Consider the following 17,113-nt stretch of genomic DNA (forward strand, 5'->3'; position numbering starts at 1 on the left):
CCAAATTTTACAATAAAAATCACAATTATAAGAATACATATCACAAGATTTACTATACTACAACCTCTGACCCGTAATACCTATTATATAATAACCGACCTATCCGTGTCTTGGGTGTTTGCCTTGTGCGACCTTAGTCTTAACCTTATAGATGACGTCATAGATATATACCTGTGTAATGTCACGTATGTACCCGACGTCGGTGCCACGTGACCTGTGTTGGCCCCGCCCACTTATTACCGCCAGATGACAGTGATCTATAAATTGATTTGATAGGACCTTATGTCGTGTAGACAAGCCTGTACTCAACAACCACTCTGTCATATTGGCTTGCGGTACGTATATAAGACTTTTTCACAAGAGAACAAACACCTGTGTTCAAGACGTCCTCCGAACAACGCCGAATCTTTAGTGTGACGAGTTATACACCAACACAATTAAATGCCTATCGGGGTATTCATCCTTTCGGTAAGTGAAATATATCTTATTCTAATTAATATATCTATTGTACTACATTATTTGATAATTAATGTGTTTATGTTTTTTTTTTAATTAATCTTACTTTTATTTGTTAACTAGCACATATACATGTATAGTAATTAGTTAAACTTAGAAGGATTTAGAAACAGGGTTTTAGCTTACATTAATTCAAGAAGATACATTCTGTTAATTTCTGACGAAGGAGACTTTGCAGTGTAAACACGTGGTTTGTTATGTCAATTTCCATAACTATTCATAACGACACGAGTTGTTCTGCAACTAGAACAGAAATCACAAAGCTGTTTCTTGATGTCGAGTTAATCAAACTAAATGTATGCCTTTAACCTAGGCGGCCGGGGTTCGATTCCCCGATCGAACATGAAAAGGTATGGGGTCACCTGCCCGACCACGTGGGTTTTCCCCGGGTACTCTGTTTCCTCCCACCATAAGAAGACCCCTCGCGCGCTTCCATCCGGGCCAACAGGCGTGATTAATATAAGTTTCGCAATTGTTGTAAAAAAAATAAAATTACTTTTTTTAATGTATAAGAATTTATTTTCATTTATAGGTGAGATATATATAATATTATATCAGAATTTTGTATTTTATATACAACGGTCAATGTTTAAATATCCGAAAACGTATTTTTTTCGTATGTAGAGCATGAAATTGAGCGTCTTATATAACTTTCAATGTCAAATTTAATTAGTGTCGGATTATCGAAATGAGAAACGGCGTAGTGACACCGAGAAATCGGAAAAAGTAAAGAGCAACGGACATACTGAAGTGTAAAAACAGTAAATAGCACCTTTAAATGGAGCTTTAGATAAAGATACAGAACTCCAATTAACGAACCGCATCACACAGCTAATTCGTCCTTCTTTGACTCGTCAGTGATGTTAGGGGCATCACACAGCTAATTCGTCCTTCTTTGACTCGTCAGTGATGTTAGGGGCATCACACAGCTATTTCGTCCTTCTATGACTCGTCAGTGATGTTAGTGGCATCACACAGCTATTTCGTCCATCTTTGACTCGTCAGTGATGTTAGGGACATCACACAGCTATTTCGTCCTTCTATGACTCGTCAATGATGTTGGAGATATCATAAAATTGTACAGAAGTATGATGCCCCTAACACCACTGACGAGTCCTAGAAGGACGAAACAGCTCTATGATGTCTGCTACAAGTGTCGTGTCGTCTGTAACAAGTACAAGTATCGTCTGCTACAAGTGTCGTGTCGTCTGTAACAAGTGTCGTGTCGTCTGTAACAAGTACAAGTATCTTGTCGTCTGTAACAAGTGTCGTGTCGTCTGTAACAAGTGTCGTGTCGTCTGTAACAAGTGTCCTGTCGTCTGTAACAAGTGTCGTGTCGTCTACTACAAGTGTCGTGTCGTCTGTAACAAGTGTCTTGTCGTCTGTAACAAGTGTCGTGTCGTCTGTAACAAGTGTCTTGTCGTCTGTAACAAGTGTCGTGTCGTCTGCTACAAGCTTCATGTTATCTGTTACATGTGACATGTACTTAAAAGGTAGATATGATATTACTTTTAGGATGAACTTCTCTAACAAGGTGGCAATTTCACTGAAAGCTATTAACACGTGTAAGCTACATGTAATTATTCAATACATTAGCATGAATGATGCTACATTAGCGACGTCATAAATACTCATTGTGATAATTCTCGTTATAATTTGGTGCCATTTAACCACTATTAAGCCCAGCACTTCATACCTACCATTGCAATTAGTATAGGTATCCGTGTCACTGGTTTACGTTACTTTTAGGTCATCTGTGAATAACATATATCGAAATATAACAGAAAATACCGACATAATAACGAAACCGCAAGTCTAACTAAAAAAACAGAGAATACCGACATAGTAACGAAACCGCAAGTCTAACTAAAAAACAGAGAATACCGACATAATAACGAAACCACAATTCTAGCTCAGAATCAACAGAGAATACCGACATAATAACGAAATCGTTATTCTAGCTCAGAATCAACAGAGAATACCGACATAATAACGAAACACAATTATAACTAAAAATCAATAAAACGAGCGAGAAATAGGGGAAAATATTTTTTTTAGATACGGAGATCCTTGAAGAAAATAAGAAGGGATATTTAAGTACGAGTAGAAACGATATATGTCCTTTAAACTTAGTGTTAACATATTTTAATACTTTAAATATTAAACAAGACGAATGATTAAATAAAAAAAGTCAGATCTTCATGGGGACCCTTGAAAATGCACAAGGTTAATAAGACCAGGTGTCCCTATAGCGTTAGCGTCTTCAGCGTCATCGACGACAGCGTGATAAATTTTCCGTAGACAAACAAGATTGGTACAGAAAAAGGTCGCATGGAAAGTCATATGAATCATATAAACATAGAGTTTATATGGAATTAATCCAACTTTTTTTTTTGAAAATTCGCTTGACCAGACCGCGCCAGCTTATATGAAAAAGAATTGAAATAAAACGTTTGTAAACGTTCGTGTCATGCACAATCATGATTATATACCGAAGTTTATCTGAAAAACGCCCGCGATTTCTTTAAAAAAAATAATGTTTACATATAAATATAGGACTCGCGTCTATCTGCTCAAGTTTGGATATAAGACGGATATATTTTCTCGTATCTAGACCACTGGATTTTACTAAGATTACTCTTATGTATTGGAAACAGGCGCAAAGAACCGGAGACTTTTCCTAATATGGAATTCAGTGAACTTACGCAACAAACAAAGAGGGCGGTTGGAATCGATAATTTAGTGCTGTGTTACGGAATACATCCTTTCCTGACATTATATATAACATTTTATAATTTTTAAATCTGATAAAGTCTCAGATATAATTATGAAACCATGGCAGTATTTAGTTTGCACTCATTGTATGGGGAAAACCCGTTATGTCCTCTTGGCTATCTCCGACAACTATACCTTGTAACATTTGAAATATCTCATCTTTCGTTTAGATAATGGCTACAAATAGAAACAGAAAATACCGACATAATAACGAAATCACATATAATTCTTACTCAAATTCGAGGGCTAAATACAAACAAAAAAAATGCAGATTTGCATAGGAACCCTTGAAAATGTACAAGGTTCATAAGACCAAGAGTTCCGACATCGTAAGCGTCCTCAGCTTCATCGACGACACCACGGGAATATTTCCGTAGAGAAACAAGATTGTTAAAGAAAAAGGTTGATGTTGTGTTGAACACAAAGGAAATTTATAATAGTTAACTAATAATTTTTTTAAAACAAGAAAGGATTTTGATATTTTTATATTATAATATTATGTGGTTCTCGCCGTCTAGCCATTTAAACAAATTGATACTCGAGCTCTAATAAGGCTCTTTACAGAACAAAGTGTTTGCATTTTCTTTCTTTTTTAATGTATTTAATAAGAGGATGAGTTTCTGCAGACTTTAGATTTTATAATTTGATAATCCTACATTAATATAAGAACACTTTTAACGATGACTTGATTTATATTTATTATAAACAGTCCTATCTTGCACTTGTATCTAACCAAGCCTGAACCTAATGACGTAGTACACAAGACGTCAAGCCTGAACCTAATGACGTAGCACACAAGACGTCAAGCCTGAACCTAATACCTAAAACAACTTTTGGATCTCTTCCGCTAACTGTGATTGTCCAGCCAGAATATCTTAGTTATCTGGTTGGATTCTTAGATTACGATCTTTTTTTTTTTAATTTTTAATTTGGGGGTATTCGCCAAGGAAAGATATTAAGCATTCTTGTTTTTCTGGGTTTTTGTTGTTGTTTTTTTTTTTAGCATAATTGCGATCGAATTAATATATAGTGGTATATACATCATGGGTGTTAAAATAATCTGCATGTACTAAACATTAAACTATTTCAGCTTCTATACGAAGATTTATTAATGAATTTAAATATTTTACGTTTCGCAGTATCATTCTGACGAGGTCGTGTACAATCTGTAGGCATATCAGTGTAGACGTCCTAATCAAAGGTGTGATATCACTGGACTCTCACGGTGGTCAGCTAGTCCATTCAGTAATCACGATCTGTGTCCGTTACAGGTCAATATCCACGTGGCTGGCGATCCACTCCCATGCTGCACTTTAGGAATGTGTATTTATTGATACGGACGCGGTCAAAGTTCTCCGGAAATAACTATTGACTGTTGGTATTTATCGAGCACTGCTGACGACACATTACACAAATACTACTCCTCTTTTGTTAATTGTTTATAGCAACCATTGTAGTACCACTAGATTCTCACACGATCAGGAAAGTTTTAGTACCAGGGAGTGACTTCTATTCATTTTTGATTACGTATCTAACTCCAAATTGTGCCAAATTTGTATTGAAAGGTGTTCATATCATGTTTTTCGTTTGAACAATCAAATAAAACAGCGGCGTATTCTAGCCCAGATTTCAGACATCCCTAACGTCAACATGACTTGATACCATTACGTAACTTGGTCTGTCCTTAGGAAAATATTACTGTATATAAAGGGGAAAATCAAAGACATTTCACTTTAATCATGGGACGTTTTCCTTTGACTATTTTCTGAATTGTAAGTTAAAAATGTTCGTACTGACATAGTTAAACAGATTTGTTGTCGCTACGAGAGTTATAAATAGTACTCCTGACGTCACCGATGTTCAGTTTTTATTATAAAATCAATTACAATCAGGGATAGTGTTGGTTTTTTTTATTAAACAGTTTTTTGTTTGTTTGTTTTTTGTTTGTTGTTTTGTTTTTGTTTTTGTTTTATAATACAGGCGAATTTCCGTCAATCCTCCGATTCCGATATCTAAACTTGTGTCGAATTTTATTAAAGGTAATAACGATGATGTTAATGTAACGAGCTCTATAAAGTTTTTATGAGGAATAAAATATGGGTTCATGGAGTATATGGTGATTTGAGAAAGAGGCGTGGCGTGCAAGAACCATACTTGTAAAGGCTTTTTCCTGATTAAAAAATATGTATATTTATTCATCGAATACAATTACGACAGGAAATTAAAATCTTTATCTTCGGATCACCCACACATAATGCATATGATACATTGTGCTAATTATTTCATACATAACATAGTAGCACAATTGACAAGGGAAGACAACTTTATGACTCGTGCCCTTACCGGGCCTCGAACTCACGATCTACGGCACCCAATCGCCCGCATCTTATACCGCTGCGCTACATCGGCGTTCTTAAAAAGAACGTTTCAATGGCGCAGTGATGGTCGGCCCGATATCCTAACATGATCATAGTGGAAGTCGTCTATCAACTTTTGAGAAGAATTTAGTCAAACACACCATTTATAGTTCACTAGCACTTGTTTGGTGGTGTTGTTTGGTCACATGGTTGGTTGATGTTTTCGTAATTCCCTTGGTATTTCCCCAGGCATTCCTTTGATGTATGATAATAATGGCGACCTTACTGTTTCACGATTTGTCTGTGTCGTTACCATCCCCTAAATACCTCTGGGGATACGTCAACTTTCGCTCTCTACATCCTGGAATCTGTCATGACTGGCTTCGAACTTGAATGTCACTCCTCTGTAACCTTTAACAGAAATGGATCAGCTTGGCGAATGATCTTGATACCAATCAAATACCTGGTGGTAAGCCTTCGATTTTGCCATGACATATTTCAAATGTCACAGAGAGCGAACATAGGCGATCATAGAAACTATTTCCCTTGCTTGTCATTTCCATGTCTTTTTCAACTTTCCTGTCGGCCATTCTGGATGATTGAAGCTTCTCATTGCCTCCGTATTCCTGCTCAGTTATGACGTCACTATGACGTCACTGTGTCTGTGACAGAGGAATACGTACAACACTGACTTCAGGTGTATTAGGTGTTATGTCGTCTTGAAGCTCAGGTAATCGAATTTGTGTGTTAAAGTGATGGACCCACCGGGCCATTCTCACGATCAGGATACTGTAAACGTACTTATTTTAGCGCAATCAAATTTTAGCTCATTTGCAGATTTTAGCCAGTTAGCGCAATGATGAATTAGTGCATCCACAGAACTTTCTATAGAAATAAAACGTACAAAAAGTAATTAGCGCAATCATAATTTAGCGCAAGGCTTCCAGCGCGAAAAGCGCTAAAATAAAATTACCGCTAAAATATGTACGTTTACAGTATCTAGGAAATAAATCTACAAGAGTAGGTATTGTAACAATTTACGAGAAACATGTACTTGGCAGTATCAGATATAGGCGAAGATAAAAAAAATCTGAATTTTTATATTTCGAAAGGTGTTTTGAGAATTGTTTTTATTTGTGTTACAGATTCTCTATACATTGGACGTTTTAGTTGACGCCCGTGTAACTTGTGTAAGTACAATTAAGGATGAATAACTTTTAACTCGTGATTGTCTGAAGCATAGCAATTTCCAACTATTATTCCCATGATAGATATCCGTAAATTATTGAATTTTGCTGAATGGGACTTTATTTATTGTTTAATTGGTTCAAATATCAAATATATAAAAGAAAATTGATGCCAAGAAGAGATTTAAAATAGTATTGAAACGATCGTATGAATGTAACTATAATAATAGTGGAGAATATAGCAATATATTCAAGATATTTGCTCGATTTTTTAGTGAATGTCCACATTTCAGGATCTGGAATGCGGAGAATCTGCAACATGTCGAATCGTAAGAAGTACATGTGACTACCCTCCCTGTCCACGAGTGCCTGTGTGTGTAGGTAAGTAACTATTATCTCTCCTGTCCACGAGTGCCTGTGTGTGTAGGTAAGTGACTACCCTCCCTGTCCACGAGTGCCTGTGTGTGTAGGTAAGTGACTACCCTCCCTGTCCACGAGTGCCTGTGTGTGTAGGTAAGTGACTACCCTTCCTGTCCACGAGTCCCTGTGTGTGTGTAGGTAAGTGACTACCCTCCCTATCAACGAGTCCCTATGTGTGTAGGTAAGTGACTACCCTCCCTGTCCACGAGTCCCTGTGTGTGTAGGTAAGTGACTACCCTCCCTGTCCACGAGTCCCTGTGTGTGTAGGTAAGTAACTATTATCTCCCCTACCACGAGCCCCTATGTGTATAAGTAAATAATCATAATTTTCCCTGTCCACGAGTGTGATAAATTGGTTCCGATCAAGCCCGAATATACCCGAATGACTAGATCTCCAGTAATTGAACCAGAGTTACCTCCCATTTGTACTAATATTGTTTGCGTGTGAATGTAGGAGTTTCTCCCCTGTCAATAAGTTCCGGTATGTGTTGGTATTATTTTGATCAGTAGGTCTGATAAAGCGGTAGCTCTAAGTTCGATTCCCAGAAGATACTCCTGTTTAGTATCCATCGTTGTTTGCTACACAGGTGTGGACAGTGGACTTGCCAGCCGGCGACCGGGTCATTGTCCAATGCCAATGGCGGCGGCCCCCTGTGTGACGCAGTGTAGACGAGACGGCGACTGTCGGGGAGAGGAGAAGTGTTGTTTTAATGGATGTGGACGCACGTGTCGAGGACCTCTTCAAAGTAGGTTAACTGTCAAAACGAGGTCGTTACAAGGTCTTGATTGTTGTCCACTGACCAATCTTAATCTTACAAATTCACAACAGTCTATAGAAAGTTTGTAAGGTCATGTGAATGGCATGTCCACAAAGAAACTTAAAATATGATCAAACGGCTGTCGTAAGTCATTTAGTCAATTATTGGTATTCGATTAAGGTCAACTTCAATGGCAAAACTAGTTGAAGGTCAAGAAAATGTTGGCCATGGAAAAAATTCTCGGCCAAGCTGTTTAACGTAACACCTCATTGCAACACACTTCCTGCCAAACGTCATTGCGATATGGATAGTTCTAAGGCGCAGAAGTTCAGATTCTGCGGGACACTCACATCAGCAGCCTCTTAGGGTATTTGCATTATAGTCGCATTGTACATTTGTGATAGCAGGCATGCTCCAGGGAGGTGGTGTTAACCCGTGGAATATATATTCTACATGATATGAAATAAAAAATAATATCTATAAAAATGATATTTCTTCTGGCCATTGGTATTTGCTAATTGACTGTCACATAAAAGAAAAGAAATGATTCGTCAATATCAAAATGTGTTGCTTGGTAACCTGTAATCACCACTGCGATATCACACTAAATATCCGTGCTCTACTGGAGCAGGTTGGGTCCCTTCCCTTCCTGAACTCGATAACCCCAAGAGACATTTGTTTTGAAGTAAACAAGCAAATGGAGATGAATGGTCGATAACGAAATCCTTGACCAAAGCTGGACACCATATGTCACATCTCATGTAACGGTATACCTTGAGCTCGAGATTGATTGACAAGCACGAGAATATTGACCACTGTTTCCGGTCAAGGTTGCACTCGGACATTGTTTGGTCATCTTATTGACTATTGGCAAAAGCTGACCGTCACTTTTCTAATCAGAACAATTAGCTACTGACCGGTACCTGACCAGAGCGGGAGTGGCTAGTTATCGACAAATGGTCAAAGTTACTCAAATACTTATTGAAACCCTGACAGGTGGCTGAAGGGGACAAAAGTGATTATTTAATTTTAGGAAAGCTGTTCTTGCTTACAAAATTTTACATGAGGATATTCTAAATGTCTTAAGTAATATGTTCTATGTCAGAGATGTTTGTTAAAGGGGTACAAGGTCTTCAGTCTCCAACAAGTTTTATATTCCAAATGCAAGAACAAGTTATTCTAAACGTTCATCTGTGTACACAATTCATTAAACAGGTTAAATGAAAATATCAGAAAGTCCAGCCGTGATGCTGTTTTTAAACAGAGATATTTTAATGATGTCTTTACACAACTTTTGGATTTGAACTTAGAATATATACACTTTATCAATGTATTCTTTTGAGATAAGAAGTATGTATGTATTTCAATTTAATTTTTAATTTATTATTTTTTGGGTTTTTTTCGGGGGGGTATATTTTTTAATTAATTAATTTTTTTTTTTTTAGGGGGGGGGGGGGGGGTAGTTTTGTTGTGTTTTTGTCGCATTTGTGACACAATATAACTTACCGTTTTACCTATCTCGTTATCTCAACAGAAATCGATGGTCGTAGGCTGGAGAGGATGTCTTGGGGGAAATAATCTAGTTTTTAATATCATCTTAACCTTTCCATTTGATGTATTACTCAGATGTGTCCAGAAAACCCGGAACCTGCCCTTGGCATCTCCAGAGGGAACTATTATGTAGTGTGGATTGTGGTTCAGATCAGGACTGCCCCGGAGTCGAGAAATGCTGTACAACATCCTGTGGAAGTATATGTTCGAAACCATGTTACCATTGGTTACGAGGAACCGGAACTAGATCTGGATTTTGGAGCCTGCCTTATATTTGTCAGCGATCATGATCGAATATTACATTAGTGCTAATATTGTTTGAAAGGGTTGGCGATTTTGACGTACAGTTGAGTCAATACATTATAGCAGGGAGCAAACACAAAATGTAAATTTCCATGAAATAATTTCGAACCTGAGTAAAAAAAAATCAAAAAAAAAATCGTCTCAATCGCTCTCTGAACGATTTATCCGCCTAGATGTCTTCTAAATTACTAATTTAATTGAATTTAAAATTCATTTGGACATCATCGAGCTTTTCATGCAAGCTCTCAAAATTCCCGAGGAGCTAGGGACTCCTTTTGTACGCGATATGGCGTCTTGGGGCTTGGCGGAAACTAACGACCGGGAACTACCCGGAGATTCTTCAGAAAAAACCCCAATGTTTTCCAGATGTGGAAATGATAATGAATGCATAATAATAGATTTTCAAGGATCTCGAAAAATTCGATACGCAACATGAGCCACTAACTGTATTTGCTGTAACAATGTCATCCGTCTATTTCAATATTCATCAGTACTCAGATTGTACCCATTGGACTTGCATCAAGTGTTCTCATTGGTCACAAACGAGTCGGTAGACTTAAAACAAGAAGTATGATTGGCCAGTGCACTTGTAACATTATGGAATCTCCTGCAGATCACTCATACTACAAAAAGTTTGATTCCAGAGTTGTTCTTGAAAAAATGGAATAAACTAATGTATATGAAGCTATCAGAGAGTTTGTGTTTTGTATAGAAATATTTGTTGTGATGTAAAGAGTGTTTCTGTAGAGGGACTGGACTGGGTCGATCAGAGGTGAGCAGGTAGCTCAATTGGTAGAGCATCCGGCTAGTGTTCGGAGGTCCCGGGTTCGAACCCCGGTCTGGCCGCTACATTTTCTCCTCTCCTGTTACAAAATTGGCGCCAATTTTGTAACAGACCGGGATTGGAACCCGGGACCTCCGAACACTAGCCGGATGCTCTACCAATTGAGCTACCTGGTCACCGATGATCGACCCAGTCCAGTCCCGCTACATTTCTACACGCGTGTATGTAGGGTATATGTTACAATGCTGATCACCCCACATCCGCGACTGTCCAGGCTACGTTTACTGCTGCTCTTTGCAGTCATGTTATAAAACAACACCTCCTTGTTGATTGTACACTAAACAAATGTTTGAGGTCGCCATGCCGTTACATTAACATACTTTGGAGTTGGTGGTCGCTCTTCTGTGACCTTCTAAAGAAATAAACAAATGGCTAGTTGTGTACCTCCCTTTTTGTCATGTAATATTCCTGGGGTCCCGAGCGGAGTCGATGTAATCCCAGATTTAGACGATGGTCGCCCTGTAAACAGGCAGGGTCATTTTGAGGTTGATCGAGTCCCTTTGTGGTGGATTACGGGAGAATCGCCGTATAATCTTTAGCGAATTGGATAAAATATCTAGTCCAAGGACACAAACAGTACCTCACAGAATCTCAGTTCCTGAGAAACGCGAACCGTAAGGGATAAAACAGTTCGTGTCCGATACCCATCGTTTTGTTTTAACGTTCATCTAGCTACAAACTTAAGCCTTACATTAGGGACAATGATCAATTTATGTTAATGCCACTTTCAGTAAAATCACAGAATTTTTTTTTCTTATGGTAGCATTAGGAAACATTTAAAGACAATTTTGAGCTTGTTTCCCGATTTTAGGGCCCCTCTGTTTGCCCCTACGAACTTTAATTCCTAGGAGATGATCAGCTAAGTTCCTTTTTACGGCCTTGCCCATCTGTCCCTAGAGTTCCAACCAGCTTCATTCATACAAATTATGATTCCCATCCCTCCCCCAATGATATTTCAGACCAAATTAGGTGGAAATCCGCTTTGGCATGAAGGAGGAGTAGCGATTTGAAACTAAAGTTTACGCACGGCGCAGAACGGACGGCGCACAACGGACGGCGCACGGCGCATGTCGACGGAAGAAACACAATGGATAAATGTTATATCCTGACCCTTCCTGTCACATGACCTAAAAACCAGAGGAATGTTTTACCAGACGAATCATTGCGTTCCTAAAATTTCTTACGGAGTTGTCACCCTTTGATTTAACTATAACACGTTGATATATGTATTACTTTTATCAATTCATAAAATGCTTTTTAAATGTCAGGTCGGTATAAGTCCACCACCATAAGCTTTGATGACAAACTTAATATTTAAATGTTTTATTATTATAATCTTAAAATTAATGAACTATTTAATTTTGTCCCAAATTGATTATGTTACAAAATCAAATATCTAATTTAGAACATTTGATCGAAGGTGGCAGTACACCGTCTCGTGCCTTGCCTGGTTCTCACGATCTACGGCCCTTAATAGTTTAGGCGAGAAATCCATGTACTTGACCATTGCGTCACGGCTTTAATTATCATCCCGGTAATGGTCAATTGTCCGGCATTATCCATTGACATTGTTAGTAGGACGATTGGATAGATACAAATCACATCAATATTATATTAGGTATGAGTCCATACATATGAGTCAATACATATGTACACCATAGTCCGAGTTTCCTCTGGCCCTGACACCATGTCTGGTGTAGGGCCCCTATGGTGTCAGGGCCAGAGAAAACTCGGGCTAATGTGCACCATTGCTGTAGATGATGTATTCACATGTGTGTTCCAACATACGAAATGTACTTAAATTATAGGTAAGTAACTCCCAGGTAATGACATATCGGGACACTATCAAATATCACATATAAATAGCTCCTGTCTTGAGTTATTCGACAGTTTGACCAGGAAAATGTCTTCCCATGTATCACAGTCTGCAAGCGACGTAACAAGAATTGGGCTGAACGTGGGTCCGATGTGCCGGTGTACAGCAAGCCCGTCTGAAATGTTGACGCATGCGTAAACGCCCATTTAGCAACTTATTTTATAGGCAACACATTTTCTGTCACACCGTCCCCGGACAAGTTTTTCAGTGACGATAGATCTCAGCAACGGACTTGGCACAGATCAAATATTTTATTGGGTTTTTATTGGTTTCTTTTCCCAAGCCATTGACGGGATTAAAAATACTACGCCCTGTCACCACGCAATTTGTAATAACGACGCAATTTGTAATAAAAATTTCAAAATAGAATTAGGTTAAAATATGTACCAAGTGAAGATTATCTTTCCATCTGATGACAATTTATCCGGTAAAAAAAAAAAAAGACTTTGAAATTACAAAATTGCGTGGTGACAACGGCCTCTAAAAACTGCATGCGGATCATACTGTGCCTGACGACTAGAGACGCTTGAAATCCATTAAATTACGTAAATTACAAGATCAAAGGAAACCCTACTAGGAATACGGTGACGTAATTATCTCCTCGTCCGTATATATTTGTTAGCACATTGTCGCGAAACTTTCACTAAAAAAGGTACCAAATATTTGTTTAGTTATGGAAAAATCTCCCATATCTTTGCCGACAGAGCGGTAATCTCCATACATATAAGATGATGTCATAATCACTTGCAGAGCGGATGGTGACTTCCAACTAGAAAGACATTAAATTCTCGCTTTACCACTCCTTTTTCACAAACTAAAAAATTAATTACCATATTCACCAACAATCTGATTTCAACCTGATTCTGATATAAAATTAGAAGGCAATTACAACAGTGTGTGACGATACACCTGAGGATATCAGTATAGCGATTTAATATTCATGGTTTATTTTCATTTCCTGTTCGTCCCTACTTAGTGGTTTGAAGGTTAAGAGTAATAACATCTCATTTCTGTATTTTATATGGAACAACTCTGTCCACCTACAAAATCCTGCTAACATAACTGTCAGCTCTAAACCTTTAATGGTTTCCACTGATTCTACAATGGACTGTTAGAATGAAAGATTTACGAGGAGATTCGTCCTTGTAAATATCTGAGGATAAAGAGTTGTTCCGGAAGGGGGAGCGTCTTGTTATTCATTGACGGCATCCGCCATAAAAATTACGTCAGCTGAAAGAAATGTCTCGGCCTCAAATAAAGAACCGGGACGTAACGGAACATTATAGGTGTATCTCTGAGCTGACCACATCCACTGTATTTCTGCCTTAACGTTTTATGTAAGACGAGACATTACAAGAAATACCATCAAAAACGATTATCGGCAAAGTTGACATTATTGTACATTGTGAAAATATTTTCTTTTCTTCCACAGTTTCTAACATAAATACGCTGAATGTCTACTATCAAATTATAAACCTACACTATTATTGGTCAGCCTGTATTTCAAGAAAAGAATAGAAAAATAGAGAACAAGTTTATTTCTAATTCAATTGTTCTAACTGTTGTTCAGGTAAGGCTTGGAGCCTGTCAATGAGCTGTTCAGATAAGGCTTAGAGCCTCTCAATGAGCTGTTCAGGTAAGGCTTGGAGCCTGTCAATGAGCTGTTCAGGTTAGGCTTGGCAGTCTGTCAATGAGCTGTTCAGGTAAGGCTTAGAGCCTCTCAATGAGCTGTTCAGGTTAGGCTTGGAGCCTCTCAATGAGCTGTTCAGGTAAGGCTTAGAGCCTCTCAATGAGCTGTTCAGGTAAGGCTTGGAGCCTCTCAATGAGCTGTTCAGGTTAGGCTTGGCAGTCTGTCAATGAGCTGTTCCTTTAGGGCTGGAAGTCTATCAGTGAGCTGTTCCTGTAAGACTTGCGAGCCTATCATTGAGCTGTTCCATTAGGGCTGGGGATCCTATCACTGAGCTGTTCCTGTAAGGATTGTGAGTCTGTCAATCAGCTGTTCCTTTAGGGCCTGGAAGTCTACCATTGACCAGTTCCGGTAAGACTTGGGAGCTTGTCGATGAGCTTTTCGGGTAAGGCTTGAAAGTCTGTCAATGAGCTGTTTCGGTAGGGCTTAGGAGTCTCTCATTGAGCAGTTCCGGTAAGGGTTGGGAGTCTGCATTGAGCTGTTCCTGTAAAGTTTGGGAGCCTGTCATTGAGCTTTTCCTGTAAAGCTTGGCAGTCTGTCATTGAGCTGTTCCTGTAAAGCTTGGGAGCCTGTCATTGAGCTTTTCCTGTAAAGCTTGGGAGCCTGTCATTGAGCTGTTCCTGTAAAGCTTGGGAGCCTGTCATTGAGCTTTTCCTGTAAAGCTTGGGAGCCTGTCATTGAGCTTTTCATGTTAAGCTTGTGAGCCTGTCATTGAGCTTTTCCTGTAATTTTTGGAGCCTGTCATTGAGCTTTTCCTGTAAAGCTTGGGAGCCTGTCATTGAGCTTTTCCTGTAAAGTTTGGCAGTCTGTCATTGAGCTGTTCCTGTAAAGCTTGGGAGCCTGTCATTGAGCTTTTCCTGTAATTTTTGGAGCCTGTCATTGAGCTTTTCCTGTATATTTTGGAGCCTGTCATTGAGCTGTTCAGTTAAGGCTTTCGAGCCTTGCCGAGCCTTCTATCTGTTAATCTCTGAACGTCATAAGTAAATAGACCATCATATTTACTACGGTCCAAAAGTAGCTGCTGTGGTACGCCTTCTACAATATGTACTATACACGTGCGAAATGCATAGAAGAATGTTTTTATCCAGAATTGTCGTTCCATACCCACCAACACAGTGCATAAGTATTAGAAACAGTACTCTCGGTACCAATTTGTAAATTGACATAGCTTCCAAACGAGTATTTCACTAAAACAGGAATTAAATTACAATTGCCGGATGAATGGTTCCTGTGAATGGTTTCAAGAAAATGTGTTTGAAATTCGTGCTCTGTAAATGTCAGAAACAAAACTATTTAGGTCAGATCGTGTTTTCTTTGATGTTTATCTATTCTGGAATATGACCTATGATAAATATACCTACCATGTCGTAAAGATAGCATCAGATTATTTTCTAGGAGTGAGACAGAAGGTTAAGCCAGTCGACCTTAAATGAGGCTGTTGCAATTGTACACCATGCTCACGCGGAGAAGTCTTGTTCTACAAACATTTCCATGGAATGATTGACATTTGCAATAACTTGATTCCATATCCCGTGACTTCAACGACAGATAAACTAAATTATGATATCCAATGCAACAGGTTCTTATTACGGACGAATGTCATATAACAGGATGGTTTGTAGAAAAGGTACCTGTGTATCAGGACGGCTCGTGGACACGGTACCGGTGTGTCAGGACGACACGTGGATACGGTACCGGTGTGTCAGGACGGCTCGTGGACACGGTACCTGTGTATCAGGACGGCTCGTGGACACGGTACCGGTGTGTCAGGACGGCTCGTGGACACGGTACCGGTGTGTCATGACGGCTCGTGGACACGGTACCGGTGTGTCAGGACGACACGTGGACACGGTACCGGTGTGTCAGGACGGCTCGTGGACACGGTACCGGTGTATCAGGACGGCTCGTGGACACGGTTCCGGTGTGTCAGGACGGCTCGTGGACAAGGTACCCGTGTAACAGGACGGCTCGTGGACACGGTACCGGTGTGTCAGGACGACACGTGGACACGGTACCTGTGTGTCAGGACGGCTCGTGGACACGGTACCTGTGTGTCAGGACGGCTCGTGGACACGGTACCTGTGTGTCAGGACGGCTCGTGGACACGGTACCTGTGTGTCAGGACGGCTCGTGGACACGGTACCGGTGTGTCAGGACGGCTCGTGGACACGGTACCTGTGTGTCAGGACGGCTCGTGGACACGGTACCTGTGTGTCATGACGGCTCGTGGACACGGTACCTGTGTGTCATGACGGCTCGTGGACACGGTTCCGGTGTGTGTGTCAGGACGGCTCGTGGACAGCGTACCCTCGTGTGTTCCTTATCGGGTTCGTACCAGCGGCTCCGAAAGGACTGCACCAACGGAACAAAATTGAATCTCAATCGAGTTCCCATGATAGCGGCAGGTTCTACAAAATATACTCATCAAACATAAATCAATTACTTTGCTTTTAAACATGTAACAAGTGTAAATTTATACCTGAATATTTTCATCGTATTTTTACATTTGTAATCTATACAGTTCGATAAGCAAATGTAGATCTCTCGTCACATTTTAAACAAAAAACAAATGAAGCATCTTAGTTCTGTCATCTTGGTTCGGGGTGGTTATGCGGTACGGCGCATTCCAATGATAGTACAGCAGATTCGTACCGGTGCATTTGGTACAAACCCGATGAAGGAACGCATATTTAAATTATGTTATGTGACGTATGGTTATGTGACGTTTGGTTATGTGACGTTTGGTGATGTGACGTTTGGTGATGTCACGTTTAGTTATGTGACGTTTGGTTATATGACGTATGGTTATGTGACGTTTGGTTATGTGACGTTAGGTTAT

The 17,113-nt window shown here is 39.5% G+C and overlaps 1 protein-coding gene across 1 annotated transcript; it reads left to right on the forward strand.

Moving 5' to 3' along the window:
- Nucleotides 1-249: 249 nt before the first annotated feature.
- Nucleotides 250-10,555, forward strand: LOC117322467 (WAP four-disulfide core domain protein 2-like). The gene is made up of 5 exons (XM_033877399.1): nt 250-468; nt 6,794-6,838; nt 7,129-7,216; nt 7,843-8,001; nt 9,640-10,555. Exons 1-5 carry the CDS (start codon nt 442-444, stop codon nt 9,852-9,854), a joined length of 534 nt encoding a protein of 177 aa, XP_033733290.1. The 5' UTR covers nt 250-441; the 3' UTR covers nt 9,855-10,555.
- The last annotated feature ends 6,558 nt before the right edge of the window (nt 10,556-17,113 follow it).

This window comes from Pecten maximus, chromosome 2, assembly GCF_902652985.1.
Source record: "Pecten maximus chromosome 2, xPecMax1.1, whole genome shotgun sequence".
Taxonomy (NCBI): Eukaryota; Metazoa; Mollusca; class Bivalvia; order Pectinida; family Pectinidae; genus Pecten; species Pecten maximus.

Bases quoted from the DNA above. Each gene is read 5' to 3' on its own strand.
- LOC117322467 (XM_033877399.1), top strand. From the start codon at position 442: ATGCCTATCGGGGTATTCATCCTTTCG. The intron at 469-6,793 runs GTAAGTGAAATA...TTTGTGTTACAG, and splicing joins TCGGGGTATTCATCCTTTCG to ATTCTCTATACATTGGACGT. The intron at 7,217-7,842 runs GTAAGTAACTAT...TTTGCTACACAG, and splicing joins ACGAGTGCCTGTGTGTGTAG to GTGTGGACAGTGGACTTGCC.